The sequence below is a fragment of the Tetranychus urticae genome, chromosome 1, assembly GCF_039701765.1.
Source record: "Tetranychus urticae isolate SD_2017Ah chromosome 1, NJAU_TeUrti_SD_1.0, whole genome shotgun sequence".
Taxonomy (NCBI): Eukaryota; Metazoa; Arthropoda; class Arachnida; order Trombidiformes; family Tetranychidae; genus Tetranychus; species Tetranychus urticae.
Window position 1 is genome coordinate 8,715,427 of NC_142958.1, and position 26,466 is coordinate 8,741,892.

At 32.0% G+C, this 26,466-nt stretch overlaps 1 protein-coding gene across 5 annotated transcripts; it reads left to right on the forward strand.

Moving 5' to 3' along the window:
* Positions 1-2,967: 2,967 nt before the first annotated feature.
* LOC107365627 (uncharacterized) lies at positions 2,968-26,161 on the forward strand. Of its 5 annotated transcripts, none has more exons than XM_015933162.3 (8): positions 2,968-3,322; positions 9,120-9,185; positions 13,150-14,049; positions 21,912-22,060; positions 22,182-22,894; positions 23,516-23,683; positions 23,760-23,967; positions 25,077-26,161. In XM_015933162.3, exons 1-8 carry the CDS (start codon positions 3,152-3,154, stop codon positions 25,282-25,284), a joined length of 2,583 nt encoding a protein of 860 aa, XP_015788648.2. In that variant the 5' UTR covers positions 2,968-3,151; the 3' UTR covers positions 25,285-26,161. The 5 variants fall into 5 exon arrangements, with proteins under 5 accessions (XP_015788648.2, XP_015788649.2, XP_089123767.1 ...); XM_015933163.3 differs by having other exon boundaries at positions 2,990-3,322; positions 23,528-23,683; positions 25,071-26,161; XM_089267641.1 differs by having other exon boundaries at positions 2,992-3,322; positions 23,528-23,683.
* The last annotated feature ends 305 nt before the right edge of the window (positions 26,162-26,466 follow it).

The following is a 26,466-nucleotide window of genomic DNA, read 5'->3' on the forward strand; positions in this document are numbered from 1 at the left end:
TTAAAAATTGTCAAGTTATGGTCTTAAATTGACAAAGGCGTCAAAAACAAAATTTTTCTTAAAACCAATCGATTAACTGGACGATATTGAAACACTCATATCTTTTGACCAGCATGAGTTATGAACATGTCAGCAACTGATCTGAAAAATTTCGCACTCAGAAAATGACCTCCAAATGTCAGTCAGAGGTCAAATAACTAAGTTACTTTGAATGACCTGCAGAGTTCAAACTTATGAATGTTCAATCTGCGGAAGCTCATGGCTCAAATCTTAGGTCTGTAGTAACAACCGTTCGTGAGTTATGACTGCAAACTAAAATGAAAAAGACACCCGGTATATGGTTTTTGATGTAAGGCAAAATCAGATTTCGACGCCTTTGTTCCTTTAAGGTGATAACTTACTAATCGTTTTTAATTAAATGTCTGATGTCAATCAATTCTGATCTTTTTTATTTTGGAATAATCTATTGAAAGATCGAAGTCCTTTCATAAAGTCTCAATCCTGTCTGATCTCAATCAATTTATTAATAATAGTTTCGATGGTGACCTGAACCTTCTAAAGGCCTATGTTGACTTATATTAGGAGAATTACTTATTTTTCAACAATTTGGCATTTTTGATGCTTTAAAGCTATGATATTGAAAATATATGGCCTTTGTCCATTTAAGGCCATATCTTGACAATTTTCGACCAAAATTGGTTTATTTTGAACGAAAAATTCACGATAAGTATACTCTCTTTTTGACGTTTGAATGGTGTCTGTAAGTCTAGAGCAACTGTCACAGTTCAATTTTGAAAAATTAGTCCAAAACATACGGAGTCTCACCTTATAATCAGATTGTATTTCAAGATGCTCAATCTATTGGTTCGAGGGTGGAAACGGAATCAAGGTTGGGTAAGTTGATCATCAATTTATTTGATAATAATTACATGTTAACAATCTCATCGATTATCGATTGATGATATCATATTAGGTTATCAGTTAAGTTAAACATTGCCAATTAACAGGATACAATGAAAGCAATTATTGAAATTTTCATTTTTCTTTCAAACTTCATTTCTTCTTCTCTCTCAATTGTATTTTAACCAATTGATTTTCATGATAATGTAATCAGGTTAATTAATTACGATTATCGTTACAATTATTACATTTTTCATAGAATTTCAGTTTCTTCTCTTTTACCAACTTTTTTTCTTTCCTTTTCCTTTTCAACCTTTCATTTGGTTTGCATTTTACTCGAGGCATCAAAGGAATCATTAAATTGTAAACTCTCTTCATTCAACCTTTAATCAACAATCAATCAATGATTAATTTAAAACTTGAAGACAGATGAGTTGTCAACCTTTTTCTTTTACCTGAAATTCAAATTGAAAACTCATGAAAACTCGAAAGAATGAGCAACAAGAAAAAAAAACAATTCTTTACAAGCAAAACGCTGACCAATTCATTAGGATTAGTTGAATCAATGAATGGCTAATTACAAATTATCATTAAATGGCAAGAAAAGGTATCAATGAATTGAAAAAAATGGTTAATAAACTTTGAAACTTCACCAAGTTGAGGAATAAAAGCAATTTCAATTTTGAGGAGAAAAAAATTTATCCATAAAAATGTTATTTTCACCAAAAGCATTTCGCTAAAGTACAATGTAATTGAATAAAAACAATTGATATTCATCTTGAAGTTGCCATTGAAAACGGACTGACTTAAGCGCCCAAATTGATGGAGATGATCACGCAACTCAGATCAACTATTGATAATGTAATAATTATAATCTTGTTTCATTTGACGGAAACTGAGCTTAATGATCGTTTCAAATGTTATGCAAAAGAAGAAAGATGAACCTAAAAAAAAGAGATTCTTTGTTGGACTCTGTAATTATTAGACTTTGCTGTTAATAATAGCAATTGAAAGTCGTTATGATTGATCAACCTTTAATATCATGCAAGATAATGTAAAGTGAAATGACCGAGCCCTTTAATGATTGAAGCCCTGAAGCACCTACTATTCAATTGTTTCTAATGTTACATGATTGGAAAAAAAAGAGAAGAAGAATTTTTGAGTCTAAAAAATAGATTGTATCAAATGAAATGATCAGAAGGGAGTGAAAATTCATCTTCCTATTTATGTTTCATTTCTTTCTCTTTTTACTCATTTTTTGACTTTTATGAGGTAGGCTGAAACAAGATTGATCATTTTTCATTACAATTATTATTATTTTGTTTTTTTTTTTGGAAAAATAATTTCTTCTCTTTACAGTTTTTTCCTTTTTCTCTACAAAATTGCTATAATCATGTAAACATTGGTTGAACATGAAATTGCCCTGATTGTTGATAATCATTGTTAATGCCTGTTCATTGTAACGATATCGTAATTTGCCTTTTTTTGGGTTGAATAAAGATTCTGGTTTGGTGAAGGCGAAAGGAGCTTTTCATTTAAAATTCATTACCAATAACTGAATGAAACATAAAAATGAACTTTATCGATGATTGGTTATCAATGGAATATAAATATCACATTAAATTTCATTGAATCACTGGCATGTGACAATGGTAAAAAGATTGTCAAGAAAGCAAATAAACAAGAATCTCAATTTACAATAAATGAAAGGTAAAGTTGAATAAAAAGCATGATGAAAAAGAAAGAGAAGATAAAAGGAAAATCGTGACTAGAGAAGACTAACAAGAGAGAGAAAGAGAGAGAGAGGGTTATGGTCATTAGAATGATAAGAGAAGAAGAAGAAAAATCGACAGGTAAATGGAAAGGTAAAGATGATAATCAGTGGGGAAGCGTTGTGCGTAACTCGGTAGTCAACTTCTTAGTAGCTTCTCACCTCTCAACTTTCAACTTTTCATTCTCATGATAACCATCATCATCATCATTATCATCATGTTGATCAAAGATGGCGCTTCTCTTGAAACCATTCTCATGCTCCTCCTTCCATCGCTTTGCTTCTCCTCTTTTGCCTCTTCTCATCTTCATTCACTATTACACGCTCAACCATCACTTGTTTATTGTTTTTTGTTGTTGATCGTTTCTTCTGCGTTCCCTTTGTGATGTGATATTTGGCGACCCTTTGTTTCTTGTGTGTTATTTTCCTGGGATCCAAAAGTGAAATATTGTTTTCTGATCCGTGATTCAACGCCTGGACATGTCATCTAAACGTAAAAGTTTACCAACCAAAATATCTTACCGAATTAGTTCAAATCCGGAAGCTTGTGATGAGGCTGAAAGTAAATTCATGGAAATATTCAAATGTTACCTAGAAATGAAGGAACTAAATTATCAAAGGACCTTAATGACCACCAGATCGGATCCCGATGTAAGTTTCAGATTCATTCTGCTTTTTGTGTTCAACTCAAGAAGAAAAGAACTTTTTGCTCACCTATAGAACGAATCTTTTTTATTCCCTTTATAGCTCTATATTCCTTAAGATGATTGATCCCGCCTTCTTTTCTCTTCTTCCTTTATTCCGTATACAACATTATATTATAGATATTTCATTTTCTTTCTTCAGTCATCTTCAGTATCATCTTCATCATCTTCTGTGCTTCTTCTCTTCATTACTTGTCATTCTTTTCTTCTCCTTGTTAAGATGATTCCAAAACCAACAGATTGAGAAACAACTTTAGATTAACGATCAACTTGTTATCAGAGGAACAAACGCAACTCAGGCTAATCTGAAGCTTTACAGGATAGCTTTTAATGGACACAATTTTGTTTCCAAAAGGGAACCAGAAAAAAAAAGAAAGCAAGATTGATAAGTTGGATAAGGGAAAAAGTATTAGCAATTGATGTTTACTTATCACAATTTTACATCATTTTGTTTTCCGAATAAGACAAAATGTTTATCATGAAAACAAAACTTTACTTTCTCTTTAACCTTTAACCCTTCGAAATTTTCATCACAATTTTTCGCTGTCATCACTTGAATAGTGAGGTAAAGAGGTGCAAAGAAAAATGAGCTTTAAATGGCGTTTCACCGTTTCTAGATTAACATTGTTTCGAGAGGAAAAATAGAGAAATGATTTGATAACTTGGTCGGAAAAGTATAATAATAGCAATGGTAATAATGATAATAACAGGCAAAACAACAGCAATGTTGGTAGTCCAATCAATCAAAGTAAAGCCAAGAATGAGAGAAGAAAAGGAAGAGAAAGAAGCTTAATATCACTTTGGTGGTTGATGGTGTAAATGGTGTTGATATAAGTGTTAAGCTGTTTCAATTTGAGCTGCTTCATTGATTCCTTGTGAGTAAAACAAGATGATGATGAAGAACGACAAGAGAAGTAAAAAAAGAATGAAAAAAAAGATTTGTTTCTCTTCTTATTCTCAGCACATTAATTCCACCCTGAAAGTGCATTTTGACGCTTTACCATTTCACACATTTCAAGGGTTCCATAGAACATGATTTTTCCGAATCAAGGCGAATCTCTTTTTTTTTCTTCTCCTTAACAAACAAAAAAACGTTTAACCAAAAATTGAAATATATCATGTTGACAATATTAAATTGGTGAGCCAAGAAGAAGAAAAAAAAACTGAAGGAAAAGGCAATTTAATCTACAGATTGTTGAATTTGTTCCTTTGCCTTCGTTGGTTGTTGACTTTTTTTAGGGACATTTTGGACTCGAGTTATTGATTGATCAAAAAAAATAGTTTATTGATTCAAGCGTAAACCATCAGCAAGCTCTACTTGACAGTCAAAAGTTAATTTAACATGTTGCTTGAAAATAGTTTACATAATGATTCTATGTGTTACTCCTTTTACTTTTTTTTTGTTTTCCTCTTTTACTTGAAAACTCATTACTCCTACACTTTTTTTTCATCAACATCATCATGCTCATAATTTTACTTTTCTTGACTTTTTTTTCTTCTTCTTCTCATCTTCTAAGATCATTCCAGTTGTATGCTTTTAAAGTCTCTTTTTCTCTTCATCTTTTTCTCCAATGTTTCAGTTTACTTCCTCATCTTTCATCACTTACCAAATAAATTCATCTCTTTTGCTTATGAACAACTTTTGTGACTCACAAAAGATGAGAAGAATCATTTATCTTCTCTTCCAGATGACTTTCTTGTTAAACTGATCATCATCAGGCAAACATCCTTTCCTCATCAATCGACCTGAGTCAACCCTTCAACATTGATTAAGTTAAACTTTGTTATTGTTTCACTGAGCTTTCTCTCCTTCTTCTTCTTGTTTCTCATTTTACTATCTCGTCTGATTGGATTGATATTCAACTGACATGGAAACCCATTGAGTACAAAATTAGCTGCAACTAATGAGCCGTTGAAAGATCGTGAGTTTGCCTTCTTTTGAAAGAGCAAAGATGATTACTGAATTGATGAGCTTGAAAGTAGCAAGAATTGATGAAAATGGTAAAAGATGAAGATAATGAAGATAAAGAAGAAGCAAAGTTATTTAAAAATTTATAAACAAAATGAGAAAAGGAGTAAAAAAAGTAATTTCAAATTCCTTTAGTAAATGAAAGCTCGAGATTTTTTTTTGTCAACATTATAATTAACAATCCAATTCCCTTGGAAAGTAAATTAACTCAACTTTTGATATTCATGATTGAATAAGTATAATGAATAATCATGACAATAATGTTGATAATAATGGTTAATAAAACATTGATCTAATTACGATGGAGAGAGAGAGTGAGATAAAAATACGCATCGATTGAAAATCCTCTTGAGAAGTAAATATCTAAATAAAATATTGTATCAATATAATGATGACTGGGAGTGAAACTTGTGATAAGTGAACAAGGCACAAGTAAAGTGTGTAACGTGAGTTAAGTACCCTTGAAGTGAATAAGGTCCGATAACCTTTACAGTTATGATATTTTATTAGTCAATTATTTTTCATTTGGGGTCAATCTTGAATATATGATGAATTTGCAAGGAAAAACAACAAAAAATATGATGCCAATAATGATGAGTTGGTCAGTGAGGTAAAGAGGCGAAGGGTGATTTAGTGAACATCAGAAGAATCTTTTTTTTTCTTTCCATTTATATGTTCGAAAAAGACGAACAAGGCCAACAAGATGACGAAGAAAATGTCAATTATGAGAGAAGATTTTACTCTTTTGGGATTATCTTCTTCTTTCCTTCATCTTCATTATCATCTTTAGATGTGTTTTTTATACATTTATATCAAAGCAATATATTCTCAGTGATCATCTCCATCATCATGATAACCTCTTCATCTTCTTTACAACAATTCCATAGAGTATAACTTTCCTTTGTAAGCTTCTTCTTCGCTTTACTTTTCTCTTTTCTCGTGCTTTACTCTAATAACATTTGACCAACAATCAGCATTGATGATGAACAAGATGCAGCCTTTTACCTTTATTCTTGTCATCCATTTTGTCCACATAACCATAACATTGAGTGACCCATCATTGATTCAATTTTCAGTAGAAGAAAACATTTCTCTTTTTCTTTTTTCCCTTTAAATTATTCATTTCTCTTTTCATTCCAATTCTTTTCTTGTTCAGTTGCTTTCATCTTTTTTCATCACTTATTCTCAATCTTTCTGTCATCATCTTTTCAGAACAAATAAATTTCTCATGATTAACCAAGTCAATTGAATTTACTTGATTAACTTTAATTGACTCAATTAGAGAAACAAACGTTTTCTTTACCTTTTTTTTCTTGTTTGATTAGAAAAACTTTCAGGTTGAACTGAAATTTCAATTTCAATGTTTAGAATCTCAAGTTTCTCTCACCACATTTTCATAATCAACTGTTCCTTTTGTTGAGCTTCTTTCATGTAATCATAAATACTGGGCTTGTTAATTGTAAATTGCATTTAATACGGTAAGGTGAGGCTCGATTTACGCGCAATTTAACTTTAAATTTATTGTAAGAAAAAGAATGGAAAGAAAAAAAGAAAACGAGAAAAGAGTAAAGTTACTTGAATTACCTGTAACCACCACCTATCAACAGTTAGACATGATTGTTAACACACGCAACAACAAATAAACAAGTTATCGGAGTAACAAGAGAAAAGGTAAATTTAAACGAAAAGTTGCTCTCAACTTGATTACGGTTCAACTTGACCAGCAACAAATGGAAGCAACTAAATTAAGATCAATTAACTGTTAACCTTTATTTGATTAAAACTAAAGGTACAAAACAAAAGGGATGAAAGTTGATAATTAAAATTGCTCGATAATCACAAAAGGGAAGAAAAAAAAGGAAAAACTTCTTTTATCTCTTCATCTTTCAATCACTTGATTTGTCTTTAATTGTTTCCAATCGCCTTACAGCTTGAATCAACAATTTCAACAGGACGACCAAAAATGGGAAAAAAAACTTTTGTCTTTTGTCAAGTCGAACAAAAAAAGGTGCAAAAAGAGTTTTTTCCTTAATGAATATTATCAAATACTATTTCACTTTATTCTTGTTCAATCTAACCTCAAGGCAATTTTGGCGATATTTTACTCTTGATTGTTGCCAGCTATAAATCAATTTGTATGCAAAAGCTGAGCGAAAACGAAGACAACAGAAACTCAAAAAACATTCAAGAACCACTCTTGAATCTTGTTTAGTCTTGAGGTAAGAATTGGAAGACAACAAAATTGTTAATTGTATTAGAAGCTCATTGCATTATTTTACGTTCATTTTCTTGCTTTTACCTCATTGACCTGATTTCATTGAGCTAATATCACTTTTTTTGTTTCTACCTTTCATCTTAATCATTATCATTATTATCATTTTTATTATTATCGCCATCTTCTTGTCTTTAGCGTTTTTTTCGTTCATTCAGTTGACTGATCTTTCTAGGTCAATATAATAAAAAAAAGAAAACAGAAAAACAGAAACAAAATTATCAATAACATTTTCATTTGCAACTGAACGGAATCAACAAAATGAACAAAACAGTCGAGAAGAAGCTCAAAGTTACCAAAAAAGATTTGCCGAAAAACTTGACAGATTATTGTCTCTCTTCATTTGATTAAATTTAATTAACTTTACCTTTATGTTCATTTTCAATTTTAGGTTATAAGCTCATTACAGCAAAATAAAGAAAAAAAGTAAAAACTCGAAATCAGATTACATTTGTGATTACAATTAATCCTTTAACTTTAAATCAGTTATCAAGTATCAATTTTTAATTATCAATTCAACTTGCTTTTGATTGTGAATTTCATTCAAATTGTTTTTCAAGAAAAGCTCGTAATTTCCTCATGAAATTAGCTTATAAACAAATTGATTACATTTTTCAATGTTGAGTCTCAATATTGGAAAATGTTGAAGAAAAAAGTGAAACGATAATTAAATTGTGCTTCAGAGGAGAAACGTTGACGTTTCAATGGCTGATTACCTGTTTACCTGGATTCTGTTGTTTTGTTAATAGTTGAAACGCTTTTTTTACTGAAACAAGTTTCAATAATTGTTACCGTTGTTGACCAAGCCAGTGAAAACAAAAAGAAGAACGTCAACCTTGAAAAGACCGTTTTCTCTTATCGTCAAGATGAATGATAATTGAGATGGAATTTTCAGAATATTGATTAGCGAAACGATTATTATTACAAATTGATAACACTTTGATGTCTAATGCCTTTTAGCGTTTTCAGTTCGCTCGCTTTTTCCCCAATCCAACATTCAAGGTCAATTTACATGAGCAACAAAAATCAAGGTAAAACCTGAACAAAAAAGTAAACAGAAAAATTTACACTTTTCGTCCGGAAGTTTACCTTTTTAACAAGATTGGATGCAAATTAATTTGACAGAATAAGTTGACTAAATGTTGATTAAAAATGTAAATCTTTTTTCCTTGACATTCATGAGAAACAATTGATCAAATTGAATCTTTTCAGCCAACAATTAATCAACTTTTTGTTTTGTTGCAAACTCTTTATTCCAATGGAAAAGTTAAATTAAAAACTTGAAAGGGTTACAATAGGCTTCTTTAGGTGGTCCAAGTGTTGCAAGTTGATTAATGAAATTGATTTGAAAACTGAATGCAATTCAGTTTCGTGCAGCTTTCTTTTCATGTAGAGTTTGATTTTCTTTTTTTTTCGATTAAATCTTTTCTTCTTGTTTTTTCTCTTCTTACATGCAACTATTAACTCTTATTTAATTTCATCCTTCATATCGTTCATTAATAGGATAAGGAGATTAGGAAACAAGATCAACTTTTATTAGAGAAACGGCAACAACTTCAAGAGCTCGAGGTAAGTAAACATTTTAAACCTGACAACTCTTTTGTTTTCCCACTTTTGCGTCTCATTTACATTTGATGAAATTCCGAAGCTTAATCAGTTTGTGTCTTCATTGAAGTTGGAAGAAGAAGAAATGAGAAAATGTCAAAAGATAATTTTTCAATCTTCTTGTTTCTGTATTTCATTATTGGGTGAAAAAAAAGTAAAGTTGAATAAATGTTGAACATTATCCTTGGCTAACTGGTATTTTGTGCTTTTTTCTGGGTTAATTGCAAAAAAAGATGAGCTTATTTGTTTGCAAAAAGTGTGCGCTTCTGTTGGATAAAAGCAGCAAAAAATGTTGACAACGTTATCTGTTTAATTTCATTGCAATATTTCATTATTTCATTTTTGCAACTAAAACAGTTGCTATCGTTAACAAGCAGAACGGCAGAAAGATTGAAACTTGAAGATTAAAAAAAAGACAAAAAGTTACCTTGATGGTCAACATTTTTCAAATAATAAATCTTTGTAACATTTCATGAAAAAAGAAGAAGAAAAAGTTGCCTTTTCAATTCATTTGGATTACCTTTTTTTATTAATTACCTTGCTTTTCGTTTTGCTTCACCATTACAAATGGTTCTAATTAACTGAAAAATTTTCATCATTAACATGAAATTGGATTGATGTTTGATAAAAAGATTTAATCTTGAAAAGAAAAAATGATTTCATAAATATTTCAATTCCATAAATGTTCACTTATTGTAAAAATCACATGATCGGTTAATGTTCATCTTGACATTTGTAAAGTGACATAAAGAATGAAAAAGACAGTTAAAATGTTGGACAAGACGCTAGTCGTAAAAGATGTTCATAAGCCTTTGTCAATCCTGAGTAGCTTCAGTCATCTGTTGGCTCTTCTGATGTTGTCTGATCAACTTGATATTGCAATTGTTTTAACTCAACACCAATAACTTTTGTTGCTCGATTTTTGTTTCAAATTAACTTAATCATAAATTGCATTTCGCCAGCAGTTATTTGCAAACTTTTATTAGTCTTTGATCGACTCATGTGCTTCGATTGAAAGTGAATCTTTTCTGGACACTTTGCTTTTTCAATCTCGAATTGTTTCAAAAATTTACTTTTAGAGTTGTTGGAATCACTTTTGATTGTTTTAATGTCTTTGTCCAAAGGAGTGTGGCTTTACCGGAAAATGTGAGAGTTGATGATCGAATTTGAATTTTTGGTTCTAAAATTGGATAAAGTTCTTGTTTTCTCGAGTGACCTGAATGTGCTCTTCAACTTGATTTGATTTAAGGTAAATTTGAGGGCAAAGAGGAAAAGGTAGACAGACGAATGGATAAAAGGAAAAAGATGAGGTTATGATGAAGGTGTAATTGATTGCTATCTTATCATCTCTTGATCACTCTCTTAATCTTATGCTAAATTGTCATTGAAAGGAGAGTTGAACCCTTGAGCCATTGAGCCCATCATCCCAATCCCAGGTTAACATTAACTCATTTTTGTTCTATAAACATCAAAAAAAAAGATGATTTCTTAACATGATCATCATTATTATTATCATTATTACTATTTTTCTTGCTCTTCTCTATCAATCAAATGGCAATACTCTTCGCTCTCTTTTTTTTGTGTGTTCACGTAAAAGGCAACTCTTCTTTATCATCTTCTTCTTCTTCTTCTTCATCTTCTTTTCCAATTTCGTTTCTATTTTGTTTGCTACCTTTCGTTATGACTTAAATTGATTACAATTGCTTCCAAACAAGATATCATTAATTACTCTGAAAATTGAGTGAAATGAGGTTAGATTTAAATAGTTAGCTTGACCTGATCAACTTTCCTCTCTTTTTGTTGTTCTTGGTACAACATTTTATTTCGCTTTCATCTTCATCATTATCATCAAGCTCTTTACCATCATCAAAGAAAGAGAAGAAAAAGAAAAAGAAAAGCAAAAATGAACCAAAAGTTTCAACTTTTGCCTTCACCATCAACATCCCTTTTCCACCTCTTATTATAGCTACCGTGTTACAAGGGAGCGTTTAATATCCAAGCAAATACAGGTAGCTACAGATACAAATTCATTGGCAGCCAATTAAGCCACTAACCCAACAAATAGTTAACTTGATTGTAATTTGCCCATTAATTAGCTCCATTTTTTGTTCAGGTTATCTCATTTTCTCTTCTTCTTTTCATTCCAAAGCTACCGGGTTAACAGAATAACAAATCACTTGTTCAGTTAAACTTGTTGCACGCTTTCAGATTTACCTCTTTTCCCTCTCTCTTTCACCTTAATCTCTTTCATTTAACAATTGACAATTCATTTCAAAACGTAATTGGAATCTCATGTCTTTCAAGAGCATCAACATTGTTACCTGGAAAAAAGCATTTAACAAGAAGAAAAAAACTTCTGTAGGTGTGTTTGTTGTTGAAAATGTTTTATCTCTTGAAATGCGCATATTGCAAAGGCGTGAGTGAAAGAGTCAATGGAAAAAGAAAAGAATGAAAAAGAGGAATAAATGATGGTAATGATGTTGATGATGATCAGCATCAAAAATGATTAGAAGAGAGAAAAAAAAGGATGAGGAGAAGAAAAAGAAACGTGGAGTGTTAATGATGCCAATAAAATGCTCTCAACATTTCATCTGTTAAAACAGAAGCTAATTATTTTGATGATTGGGAGTGGTTCCTTTCTCTCCTTCAGACAGACTCAATCTCATCCTCTCATCCGTCTTGTTTCAAAGTTGAGTTTGGGGTCTACAGTGTGGACCATATATTACTCAACTGACAAGGTTATCAGTTTAACCCCATGAGTCTGTATCATGTTTAACTTTGTTTATTTTGCATCTCTTCGTAACTAAGAATAAAGATGAGGATGATGAACATTGGGAGACACCAGACAGGGAATAATGTTGAAACAGAATCTAGAGAAGCTTTTTCTATCACTTTGCCTTCTTCAATATTCAAGGAAGTAAAATGTCAGTTTAAAAGTCTTTGGGAATAAAATGCAAGTAAGAAAAAAAAAGTAAAATGTTTACATTCATCTGTACACATTTATTGATGATAATTATTCCCTTTTTTTACGCACTTTTTTTTATCTTTTTTCTTCTTCTTTGCCTTCCCTTTACATCTTCCTCATGCTTAAATTGCTCTCGTTTCAATTCTGATTCCTGCTGTTGTAAAAGTTGCAATTGTTTTGATTGGAAAATGAATTTAAAACCAATTTTCTGCACATTGAAGGTTGATTAGTTAATGATTTTTTTCATCATCAAGAGAAATTAAATGGTAAAGAGAAACGATAAAAGTTGCAAATGAAAAGAATTGATTATTGACATTTACATTTCCATTAGCAAAATTGTCACGTTAATTGAGTAAAGTAAGCAACATTAATTGCATTTGGTAGCAATGACTATTCAACAATTGCACTCAAACATTGCATGTGCTATTAGGCTAATCGGGCTGAGACTTTTTATTTTCTAACAGTCTCTTCGTTTCTGATACATTTTATCCAAAATCATTTGTAGCATTAAACAATCATTGCTCTTTGTCTCGTTGCATGAGATGCAGATGTGTCAAGAGTTTTTTGCTTTGAAAGTGTTCATTTTGTCGTTGCTCATGATTCAAGGGAAGTGTGATGAAGATTGACAAAAAAGTTTTCGAATTTTTGCTTTTTCTTCTGAAAATTTTATGCTCGGAAAAAGTTTCAAGTTTAGAGTCGGTAGATGCGAAAAAGAGTGACTTTCTAAAACAATAAAATATCAAAGGTAGCGATGTCTAAGTACATCAAGTCATTTTGCCAAATCACAGTTAAACTAGAAAAGACAGATTTGTCAACGCAATATTGTTGTCTATTAGAGCTCGGATTCATCAAGTAACTTGTCTTCAAATCTCTTTTGCCCATTCTTAGTTCATGATTTGCTAATTCAAAGAGATTAATAATTTTTTTCGATTTTTTCCTTCACCTGTTTCTGGACTCATTCAGCCCTTTATGTGTCTTCCATTTTTCGATGGAAGAGGATTTCCATTTGCAAATAGTTCACCTTCAGGCCCGGCGCATACAATGTTACAATCATCATCATCTTCATCAACTTCACCTTCATCCTTGTCAACAACCGCTACACCAAGCACACTTGCCGGTTCATCATCATCTCCATTACATCACAACCATTCTCACCATCACCACCAACACCAACCACAGCAGCAGCAGCAACAACAGCAAAACCAACAGCAACACCAATCACAAAATGAAACAAATTCAACTCTAATCACACCAACAACAACAACAACAACCACAACAGGCTCATGTTCATCACCAAGCATCCACGGAATATCATTAAACTCTCACTCCTCCCCCTGTTCACCCTCACCAGTCACATCAATCCTATCCTCTTTATCCTCATCAAATTGCAACAATAGCATCTCATTTCACCCAACCCACCATCATCAACCCACTCACCTCACTGATTCACCAAGTCCAACAAACTTTCCCAGAGGACCTTTACCCTTAACAGGTAATGGTTTAAAAATAATGAATCCCAATAGTCCAACGTCTAATGCCAACCACACCAACAACAACACCAACAACAGTTCACGATCAAGTCCAATGAACATAAAAACTGAAACCTCTAACGGTGCCAATGGAAGTATCAATAACAGTGTAATTAACAGTTCAACCAGTGGAGTTGGTAGCATCTCGGGTATCAATATAACTTCACACAACAACAGCCTTGGTGCATCATCTTCCTTTTCATCTTCATCCTCATCTTCTTCCTCTTCATCCTCCTCATCATCATCCTCATCCACCGGAAGTATACTCCCAATCAATGGTGATCAACCTTTGAACATGAAGCGAAACTCTTATTCAGAAAATAATCGACCAAATGTAAGTAAAAGAGAAAAGAAAAATGAATCTTTTTTTTGTCGGATTAATTTTCATCTCAAACTCATTTATTATCTTTCATCAACATCTTTATTCACAACATTTTCCAAGGCAAAAGATAGCCTCTTCTCAGCTCAAAGTGTCAACGAACAGTAGGAATGAGAAAAGGGCGAAAACTGTTTCCTAAAACTATTAATTATATCGAAATTTATATTTGTCTTGACGACAATAACATTGAATTATTATCATCATCAATTGCATGATCATTATCATTATCATGATGGCATCAAGTTATCAATAGATTTTGGCCTTTTCATACAAAAGAGGAGAAGAAAAAAAAGGAGAGCGAATATATTAGCATATTATTACATTATTATGATTATCATTAAATACCATTATTAACATGATTAACATTAAAGGCTCAAGAATTGTTCATTTTCAAGTTTCTTCTCCTTCTCCTTTTCTTCTGATACTTGTCTGGTTACGCCAAATTGAACGCAAGATTGAAAAGAAAGCAAAGAAGAAAAAAAAATGTAATGATAATGATAATGTTAACGATAATATAATGTTATATTGATAATGATAATAATAATGATAATGCTATTGATAAATGTTAATATGCATAAAAGGCTAAAGTGAACGTAACGTTTACCATTCAATTGAACAACGATAATGATGAACAGTAAAACCTTTTGTCACTTGTTTCACTTCTGGTTTTGCGCATCAAAAGACACTCCTTGTTTCTCCTCATTTGTGGTTGAACTAGTTGGAAACGTTAACAGAATCACATTTTCAATGTTAACTTTTCTTTCCTTTTTAAACTCGTCAACGAAAATAGTCTGTCTTGGAATCTCTACCTTTTCTACCTTTTTTTATTCATATTCACCATTTTATTATCATTATTAGTCTCTTGCTGTTATCGTCTTAAAAAACACATAACATTCATGAGGAAATTAATGGGTAAAAAATTGTAATTACAGATAATGTTGCTCAAGGCAAAGTTTTACCTTTTATCTTACTTTTTCGTCTTTATTTCGTTGGGTGATAAAGACAGCAAGATGGACCAACTAGGGATAAGAAAGAAAAGTAAAAATTATTAATTTTTCTTGGTCATCATCTTTTTTCATCTTCCTCTTCCTTTACTCCTTCATTCTCTCTATCTCTCTCTTGGCATCGACTATTAAACAAAAGATGTTGTCAGGCGAAAGTTAATCTTGTAACAGTTTTACTTGACTCTCGACTAACACGTAACATTGAATCAAGGGAATAGCCATTAGATGATGGTGATAAAGATGATTGTATAAGAAGACAATTAAAGGTCTATTATGTTTTTAGTGATAATGATGATTCTCTTGTTGCTCACCAAAAATCCCCTCAAGACAAATTATCTTGATGATTCCCTATTATGATATCGAAAGAATTTAAGGTGGGATATGCAGAGTAAAAGGTACAATAGAATAGCAAAGTGTCCTTGAGGCTAAAGTCGATCGTAAAATAATAGGGTCTCTCTCTCTCTTCATCTATTAGAAGATGATGATAATATGATGATCAAAAACAAAAAGAGAGAAAAGAAGAAAATGATGACAAAGAAAGAGGAAGCTAGAGGCAAAATTTTCTTCTGAAATCATCTTCACCATCAACATGAACATCATCATCATCATCTCCGTTGTTGTCGGACAACAACGAATATCAAAATAAATATAAAAAAAATGCTCTGATTCTGGGTGCGGCTCAACAGGTAGAGACTCAACAAAATATGCAACCATAATTATGGTTGCAACTTGGTTGTTATGTTGACTGTTTGTTTGCGATGTTATTATTAGTTTTGTTTTCTTTTTATTATCATCATCATTATCATTATTATTATCATTACTATTATTTTTCAGTGTTTGCGTTGTAAGGAGGAACCAGTGTCAATCTTAATTGTCTATCAAGAACATGGGCAACAAGAGAAAAGGCAAAGGCACGCAATTGCCTTCTTTTTTGTTTCTCTCTGCTTCTCTTTGTTATCAATTGTTGATACAAATTGCTACCGACCTCATCTTTTGGTTAGGCATCATTATTACACGGAATCATTGATTAGTGAATAATCTTGAAACTAAATATGCTAAGAGAAGCTGAGAAATGTCTTAAACATCTCTTGCCACGTTTGATGGTATGCGGTTGCCTAAATGGTTACCTGGTAAAAGGATGCTCATCATTATTTTGGCTACATTTTTGGCTTGTCTAACCTTTTCTCAAGGGAAAGGCTTGAAAAATGTAGAGAAATTGTTTTTGCTGCTTCAGATTACTTGATGTGCTTTACATGTTTAATGTACTCTTGTTGACATTTTACCTTGAGGCTGGAAGAAGATCAAATGCAAATTGATTTCATTATTGGTATTATTATGCTTGCAATAATGATTATTATTATCGATACAGAAATGAAGAAGAAGAAGATGAGAAAATGTAAATTTCAATTCATTTGCAAAAATGGATAGAATTCTTGACAAGAGCTTTTCTCTTTTCTCTCTTGCAACATGCAAGTCATTTGACAGGTTTCAGTTTTGGCTTCAACTTTTTTTTGCTTTGAATTGTTTCATTTCCACATTTTTTTACCTGGTACAAAATGCAAACAGATAATCATGTAAAAATGCAAAAGAGAAAAAAAAGTTTATTCTATTATCATGATCCTGTCCTGCTGATTGTTACTTATAGTCTTCATGATAATCATTTTCTTCAACTTTTGCCTTTTTTTCTGTGATGAATGATTTTCTTCTTGTCGACCTGAATGTTTAGTTGAGCTTGAAACGAAACTTTTGATAACTTTGATGATAAAAAACTGTAAAGAGGCAAAATTCATTTTCTTTTATCTTTTTCTTCTTCTTCTTTCGTTTTACTTGCAACCTTTATAACATTTTTTTTTACCTTGAAGGTTGAAAGATGAGAGCCAAGAAAATGTAAACTTTGCAAATCTGGAGAAAAGTTGTTTTCTAATAATAAAAGTATGTTTCTTTTCTAACCGATAATTCACTTCTCACTTCTTATATCGTTAATTGGTTGAGATGGCAATTGTTTCTGGATGATTTATTTTGCTTGATTAATTAGTTTGAGAAGAGAGAGAAAGAGAGAAAAGTACAATCTTTGAAAGCGATTCAGAATCTGAATAATCGCATTTCAATCTTTTTCTTTCTGAAACAAAACAAGAGCTAAAAAATATTGCAGATTGGCTCAATGTTTGTTTGTTGACTGCATTTGCTCACTCTAATTATATTGACGTAAATTAACAGTTTTACCAAGAAAGTTGTTCAATTCTGAACACGAATTGATGGTAATTTATGATTGATTGGCGAACCAGGAAAAAGAAAGAAAACAAATTATTGCAAAGATAAAATTTTTACACAAGTGCTAAGAATTGGGTGAAATAAGTGTGTGTGTGTTTCCATGAGAATAGCAAGAGTTGAAGACTGTTGTATGAATTATCTGAATGTGTAGAATTGGCTCAAGTTATTAATGGAAATGCTAATAATAATAAGTTGAACTTAAAAAAAAGAGTTTCTTTCTTTATGGAACATGCAAAATGATAATTATGGTTAAGTATGATTCCAGACTTGACAGACTCATAACAATGACAAATTATTAATAATAATTTTCAAGATGCGCAGTTAGTGACAAAAGTGTCAAGGATTAAGAAAATAATGATGTACAGCATGAAGAGAAGAAATTCTTGTCTTTACCAGACTCTGCATCGACCATGAGCAAAGCTAGAACTATAACAGACTTTGGAATGAAATTTAAATGGAAAAGAATGAGTACAAAAAAATGTTTTCCTTTTGAGTTAAGAGTTGAGACTTTGTCTGGAACTGAAAAACTGAGTGCTATTGAAAAATTTCTATGATCGACATTTTTCGAGAAAATCGAGATCAAAGTTTAAAATTCGATCGGCTTTTGTACAGCTGAGCAGATTTTTTCATCAGAATCATTTTTTTCTGATGAAACATAAGTTTACAATGGGCGATATTGAGATAATAGATCACTCAAGACCCTCAATGAAAGTTATAGCATTGTATTACTTATGCTGTCAGATTTGATACTTTTTTATCAAGGTTACTCAACACACAAATGATATGTTATGATATTCATTATTGCATGCATTAGCTCAGATTTTCTTAGCTATTCAGTCACATTATGTTATAGCCCATAATGAAATCTAATGTTTGGTCAAAGAATGATGATTGATGGTGATGCCATTCTCGAAATAATGAGTCGCAAAGTTTTTAGGCTAATGGCCAAAATCAAGACAACTATTGATAAATTGCAAAAAAACTTTTCGACCAACCATGTGCACCAAACATTTGTACCGACGAAAAATGAAGTTCAATCTCTAACTCTTACAGTCACAGAATGCGCCACTTTGACCTCGATTTTCTCGACAATTGTCGATTGGAGAAATTTCGGGACTCAGTTTTCATAACTTTGCAAACGCACAAATTGCCAACTCTTAAGTTAAAGGGAAAATAATTTTGTATTCCGTTCGTCTCATCATTTCTTAGAGATGCAACTTGCAATAGATTTTGCTTTTAAAGATGAATAACTGGAAAAATTTGCTCTGTTTTGATGAAGAAAAGCATCTTTTTTCTTCTTGTTCAACTTGTCCTTTTTAACTCTCGCTGGATAATCTCATCATCATTTGCTTCTGAGGCCTAGAAGATTATGCTCCAGGCAATGCTTTTCATCTTGTTGTTGCAAGGGAAAACAAAGTAAAAAGAAGAAGCCAAAGACATTTTAAATTATCAGTTACCTTGCCTTTTCCATCCCAAGGTAACTTTGATTATCTTTTTTTTTGTTTTAAAAATCATTTTACTTTTTCACTTTAATGTTGTGTTAAAATATTGTGAAAAGATTGTCACATTGCCTGGTAACAGAATAAAGATGAGAAATGAAATGCAATACAATTTTTGCCTGGAAAAAACTATTGAACAGAAGAAAAAAGGGAAAAATTGTTGTTCATTATCATTTTCCTCTTTATTAATCATCTCAAGCTGACCAGAAATGAAGCCTCAGAAAATGATTAATAATGATAATTTATAATTGTATTTTGTCTGGAAGAAAGAGAGAGAAAAAGAGAGAAGAAAGTTGAAGAAAAGGAACATTTTCTGATATTGAATAATTCACTGAAAGTGTGATAAAAAAGGCAGAGAAAATGATTGACACAATCAAAGGAAAATCGCTTTTCTCTCTCTCTTTAACCTTCGCTCAACCATCTATTAGCCTTTTCTGTTTTCCCTGAAAATTGATTTTAATACTTGAGATTAACTTGCGTTCAGCAAACAACAACAGCTCAACAGGATAACTTAAAATATCAAAATGCTATTAAATGAACTTCTTTTCTCTTGTTATTCTTAACTTGTTGAATGGCAAAAACAAACTTTGACACTATTTTTTTGTATAACTTTTTATACTCTTTATGACGAGCTTGTCAACCGCATGTGTCCATTTCATTGACCTATGGCTTTTAAATGGTTTTAAATATACTTGAATGCGTGAGGTAACCACACACAAAGATTATTTTGTCATGTTCGTTTGGTTACATGGAACAAGCTTATTTGTTATCCAACTTGATTGATAATAATTGTTCAATCATTTCTGCTTATTACTATTCGATTGGAGATTATTTTTGCTTCTTTCATCTTCTCACCACATCAAGAATTATCGAGAATGAAAAATGTCAACACAACACTGATGAGCAAGCAAGAAAGTGAAAAGTTGACATTTAAGGTTTCTTTAAAGCCCAACACCTTTGTTTGTGTTTGCACCGAAAAGCTTGACTTTTATTCAAATATGGCAACTCGATTCAAACAAATTGACAAACAATATTTTCCAAAAGCGAAAAGTTTTGCTCGCAAAATTGGCCGCAAATCAAATTGAAAAACTAATATCAAAAATCCTTCTAGCTAAAAGATTTTAATTTGAGTGCAAAGATTGCAGTTTAAGAAAGTTTCAAATGAAAACATTTGCGATTGCAATGGAAATCTCGAATAATAATTTTCGCTCAAAATGTCTTTGTCCTGCAAATCGATAAGTAGCTAAAATAGACTTGTGCTTCATCAATAATTAATGGATAAGTTGAGACAAAAGATGGAAAAGAAAAGAATGTAGATTGAATGATTTATTACCACTGAAGAAGAAAATTTTCAAAGTGATCAAGGCAAAGAATTTCAAGTTTTCGAATGCAATTTTTCTTGAAAATTTACTTTTCCAGTTGCAATGAAATTGTCCAATTTTAGATTCTTCATCTTTATGCAAATGTAATTTTTTTGCTCAACTTCATTTACTTTTACTTTTCCTTGAAAAAAATTAGCATCTTTACTCGTAACAATTAAAGTTTTCAACGAGTTTCTTGAAGCGTTTAATGAGTAAAAGTTGTCTATAATTGATTGTGATAGTTACCTGTTTACAAAAGGCGGAGTTAACTGTTTCTTTACACTTTCATAGAAGGTTAATTTCGATTCAAACAATGGCGTGAGTCAAAAAAATACAGGAAAACTTTTCTGTTGCGCAGCATCAACTGATTATCCTTGAGATTAGGCGCAATTCTGGGCAATGTTTTGTTCTTCTCTTTTTTACGCCACAATGAGCAGAATGGAAAACAAAAGGGAAAAGAGAGAAAAGATTATTCCTGTTGTAGGAGGAGATGAACAAGAACAAGTTATCATTTGATTCTTCTCTTATAGGTAAAGGTGGAGCAAAAGGGAAAGACAAGTTTGAAGGCGGTTTTCATTCAACATTGTCTTGTAGGTGGCATTTGGTAATGATTATAAAATGATTACTTTGAATGTTGAAGTCAAGTTGTTGATGTTAATTTAATTAGAGTGAAAAACAATCATTAGATGAAAATCTGTAATTGTTTCCAATTACAATAGGAATGAGGAAAAGGCATGAAAAGGCAAGAATGCGCAAGAATGGCAAGAAACAAAAGAAGTCGAGAAATGAGGGAAAAAAAAGTTAATCATGGGAAATGAAAGGTTTGCCTTCTCACGCAATGTAAAAATATCAACTTTACCTTTTGTTTTTATTATTATCATTATTTAGTTAGCAAATTATTCTTGTTATTGCTTCTGCTGATGGTTAACCATTGCGTGTACAGATAATTGCATTTTCATTACTTCCAAATCTCATCTCTTTACCATTACCCAAAACCTTGTAAATAGTGTTTGCCTTTTTTTTACCTTTTGTTTACTCAAATGGCCTTTAATCAACTTTGAGAAGTAGCTTTATCTCATCCATTAATAAATAGTTGAATCAAGTGAATCATTTGATTACCATTACTGCCTTTAATATCATTATTGTTATCATTATTATTACCATCAATTATTCAGAGTGACACTGATTAAGGATGACACAAAATGCCTTTTATCTTGGCTTTTCATCTTGGCCTCTCTCTCTCTCTCTCTCTCTCTCTCTTGACCATTTTTCCCAGTTTTGACCCTACTTGAGTTAATGCAATTGAAGAGGGAAATGGTGAAAATTCATTGTTAATTGCAACAATTAACATTATCTTAATCATTTTACCTGTTAACCTTTTTCGACTCTCAATGAGATTCACCTTTTGTCACTTAATGACAGTTGCCAAATTGAATCAACATTCAAAGTTAATTGTCTCTAATTTACAGTGAAATTAGTTACGACAAAAAACCACAAATTGTTGGTGTTAACAGCGGAAGTTTAACCACAATTTAATAGTTAATTTACTTTTGCTTCACAAAAGGAAAGGAAAAGTTTTTTTTAAACTCGGTTTCACTTTGGGCTTGAGTTTTTTTGAGATGAATGATGAAAATTTAAATTAAAAGTTTTCTAATGGACTTTTCTCGTTTGCATATTTTCAGAGTTTAACCATTAATTGTGATCAACGTTTCTCATCACCAAAGTTGGACGAAGTAAGCAATAATTTTATCCTGAAAAGTGATGATGATGATGAGGATGATGGACCCTTGAATCTGAGTAAACCCAGATCGGATGAGAAACCCAGTTTCAGGTAATGAAGTTTGAAATGTTTATATTTGATGATTGCACCTTTTCCATGAAATTGAATCAATTTAAATATTGAACCTATTAATAGTTAATTAAATGTTTTGTGTTGTTGGTTCAAAAAACAGGAAATCTTATCTTGGTTCAACTTCACGTTCACCTCCAGTCAATTTAGTATCGAATGCTTCACATTCACTGTTGAACTCAGCATCAAGTCCACCTTATGGATCATCACCAATGTCAGTACAAGCAGCAGCAGCCGCAGCAGTGGCCATGAACAACTCTTTATCTGTACATAATTTTAATCACACCCTTCAAGAGGATGCTTCCGTGCCAAAATCATTACCGGTACCAAGTTCATTGTTGTCAGGTAAATCACCGTTGGCTGGTTTACCCAATGGCTTGAATCCTTGGTCAGTTGGACCTTTAATGCCCAATTTTGGTCTTTATGGGTCACTTCCATTTCCTCCATATCGAAGTCATGGTTCATCTTCAGGAACTGCATCTGGAGGTAATGGTTCATCTGGGACAGGAAATGGTTCCAATTCAACCGATAACAATAGATCTGAATCAAATTCAGGTTCCAACATTGGAGGAATGAATTCTCAAGATCATTCTCCCATGTCTACCTGTGACAAACCATTCCCATTTGGAATGTTTCCAGGAGCACTTGATCATGCAACTGCAGCAGCAGCAGCCGCAGCAGCGGCAGCGGCGGCAGCTGCAGCTTCAGGATCCACTGGAAGTAACAATTGCAATGCCAATAGCGGTGCCAATAACAATGCAGGCAATGGATCTTCAAATGGACCTGCAAGTGGCGGAGGATCAACCGGGAATCAGGGTAAAGTATTCGCACTTATTAGAGCAAACAAAAACAACAGTCAATAACAATCAAATTATTCAGCTGAATAATGGTCAAATAAGATCATTCAGATGATTTCATTTCTAATAATTCACTGATTGCAAGTGATCGACAGTCGAATCAAGAAAATCATAAATTCAAGCTTACATGTAATTACCGAGCAAAAAATTATTATTATATTATTAGCTAATTGCTCAAATTGATAGTTATTAAAATAAATTATGACGATTGCTGAGATTTTTATGATTGAATTGAAATACTTTAATGACCATGAAATTAGGAAATTGAAATTCTGCATTCGTTTGGTCAATAAAGCTTTTCCATGAGTTCGTGATCAAGATTTGTCCATTATCTAGTTGTATTACCTAATGAATTAGAAAATGAGAAAAAGAAAAATGTTTTGGTTGAGATGAGCTTTTTTCGCCAACGTTTTGTTTCTTCTTCAAATAGCTTGATTCCGATTCAATTGTGATTACCTTGTTTATCCATTTTTTCAATTTTCTCAATTTCTAAATTACGCTTGGCGCTTCCGTTATTCACTGATTATGTTTTTGTCAAATGTTTATTTTTTAAATTGATTGGATTTTCATTGTGCATTAGATAAACTTTTAGGTGCCAAGATAATACGACAAACCAAAAAAGAATCCGAAGGAAGGCCGCACATTAAAAGGCCGATGAACGCCTTCATGGTTTGGGCAAAAGACGAGAGGCGAAAAATTTTGAAAGCTTGTCCGGATATGCACAATTCCAATATTTCAAAAATTCTTGGTAAGAAGCAAAAATTTCATCTTGCAATTTATTTGTTTAAACCAAAGACTAAACATTATTTTCCAATGAAAAAAAGGTGCTCGATGGAAAGCAATGCCAAATGCTGAGAAGCAACGTTATTACGAGGAACAATCGCGCTTAAGTAAACAGCACATGGAAAAGTATCCAGACTACAGATATAGACCTCGTCCTAAACGAACCTGTATAGTTGATGGTAAAAAACTAAAGATAAGTGAATATAAGCAATTAATGAGGCAAAAACGGGAGGAAATGCGCAATTTATGGTAAGTTTCCATTCATTTGGGCAAAGACAAATGTTTACCTTGATTTTGTTCACTTTGGACCAACATTGATGGAACCCAATAAAAGGTGAAAAAAACAAAACATGAACCCATGAAAGGTGTACAGCAAAAGAGGATAAAACAATATTGAACAACATTCTCAATGGCAAATCTAGAAAAGACTTTTTTCTCTTTACCTTTAATTCCATCCTATTTTTTTCTACCTTAAACTACATTAACGGAAAATTTATTTCTTCGTTTCTCCATTACTGAACACTTAGGAGAAAAGAAGTTTCAAGAAGAAGAAGAAGAAAAAAAAAAGAGATTCAGAATTTGTAAGGTGAAGAAGGAATAAAAAGGAAATAAGTGACATGGAAAAAACACACAGAAAGAAATGTCCATTGAAATGTGACAAATGAAAATAGAAAAAAAAGATAACCTGAAGAAGAAAATAACATGATAACCTGTAGACTGGGAGTTTTTCTTCTTTTCTCCATTTTCCTTCACCAATCCATTTTCTCTGATAAACAAGAAAAGCAAAAAATTCACCATCAATGATGATAGACCATCAACATTCCATGTTGTCCTAACCTTTTTCTTCTTCTCTTTTCATCATCGTTAGCTTTTCCTCAAATTTGGGTCCATTTTTTTCTTCTCTCCCTCTCCCCTTCTCTTTGCTTACAAATCATTGAATCAAAAGAAGATGAAGATGAAGAAAAAGTTATCTAATAATATTTCTTTTCTCATCCAACAAAATCAAATTATCAATTTAATCTTAAAGATGAATTAGTTTTTTCATTTCTTTTCCCGTTCCCTTGATTTGCCATTGAGCAGCAAACATCATTAGTTGACTTGTTTGCTTCATGCTGTTGATCATTATCAATGAAAATGTTACAATAAATGTTGCGATACAAAAGAAAAGGAAAACAAAATCAAAGTAAACATGATATTAATAGCAATTGAATGATTGAAATACTGATCTAAATTTTTCTCTTCTCTTCCCTTCATCTTTTCCTCCTCGTTTTCCTTCTCACTCCTCAACTATAATGATGAAAACTATTTACCCTGTTAAACCCCTTCAAAAATAATCAACTATCATTTTCAAGGTATAGCGGAGGCAATAGCGTATCAACATCATTTCCATCTGGTTCATCTCGATCTCCATCAGGCTTTATTCAACCTGGTTTCTCTCATACCGACATTAGCTCAGGTGATGATGATGATGACGACGACATTACTGGCGATGATTATTCCCATGCCATGGAAACGTCGCCAAAAGCAAGTTCAGGAGAGGAAATGTCACCCTGTCGAGACGGTTGAACCTTCGACTGCAAAAAATTTGGGGAAAACAAAAGTTCGATAAAAAAACTCTGTTGTTCTTGCGATTGTTGTTTCATGTTTCAATCTAATCAAGACAATCTCACACTTTACAGTTGAATAAACATTATTATTAAAAAATAGATAATTATTATTAAGAAAAAAATTGTAATTATAAATTTATTATAAAAAAAATCGTCTCTTTTGCCGTGCGTTTGTCTTTGTGTTACAATACTAAAAGCGCAAAATTGAAACAACAATCCAAACAACTTGAAAAGCCAAAACTAAACGTTTCCAATCATTTTTCATTGAAAGATTCCTCAACTTCATATTCATCTTCACCTTTACCCAATGAGCAACTAAATCAATTGGCATATTAACCTCGCAACTCTGCACACACTTTTGTAACATTGCTTTAGATTTTAAAATTGACTTCAATTGTCACCAAAAGTATCTGAGTGAATATTTGTTGGCGAAAAAAAAAGTTCGTCTTTTAATGTTCGTCTTTTCTCAAACCTTTTTTTCGTCTCCTTTGCGCTCTTATGTTGACGAGACGCTTTTTGACTCAAACTCAAGTCCTTAAATGTTTTATTGCCGTTATGTGGTTCATCATCCCTGGAACCATCTTTTAATCATCATCTTCCTTCTCAAGTCACTCAAGTTTTTTTTGAACAACAAGAACAAGAAAATAAGCTGAAAACCTCATTATGTTCTCATCATCACCATTAACCATAGAGAATCACCATGAAAGAATAATGAACACAAAGGCACATTAAAACACACAACACACACAGACAACCTCAACTTTCATCTTATGTAAATATTTTTCATCATCTTTCATAAACAAAAAGCATGACACATTAAATAATGTTTCTTTCAACATTTTTTGTCTTTTCCCACTTTATTCATAAACAACAACAGACGAAAAAAACTCACAATTTCAAGCTTTTGATGAGTGAAATTCAAAGATAATCACTTGAGAGAAACAGCAAAATATTAATAACTTACATGAAATATCATTTAGCTTCTCCGGCCTTTACCTTATTGAGGTAAAAAAAGCATTGAAATGAGCCAAAAGCTGACTCACAATTAATTAACTAAATTGACATTTTCCCCCATTCAAGTTGAGCCCACCAAAGTTTACAATAATTCATCTTGCTTATTATCAACTTTTCTCGTTTTTTT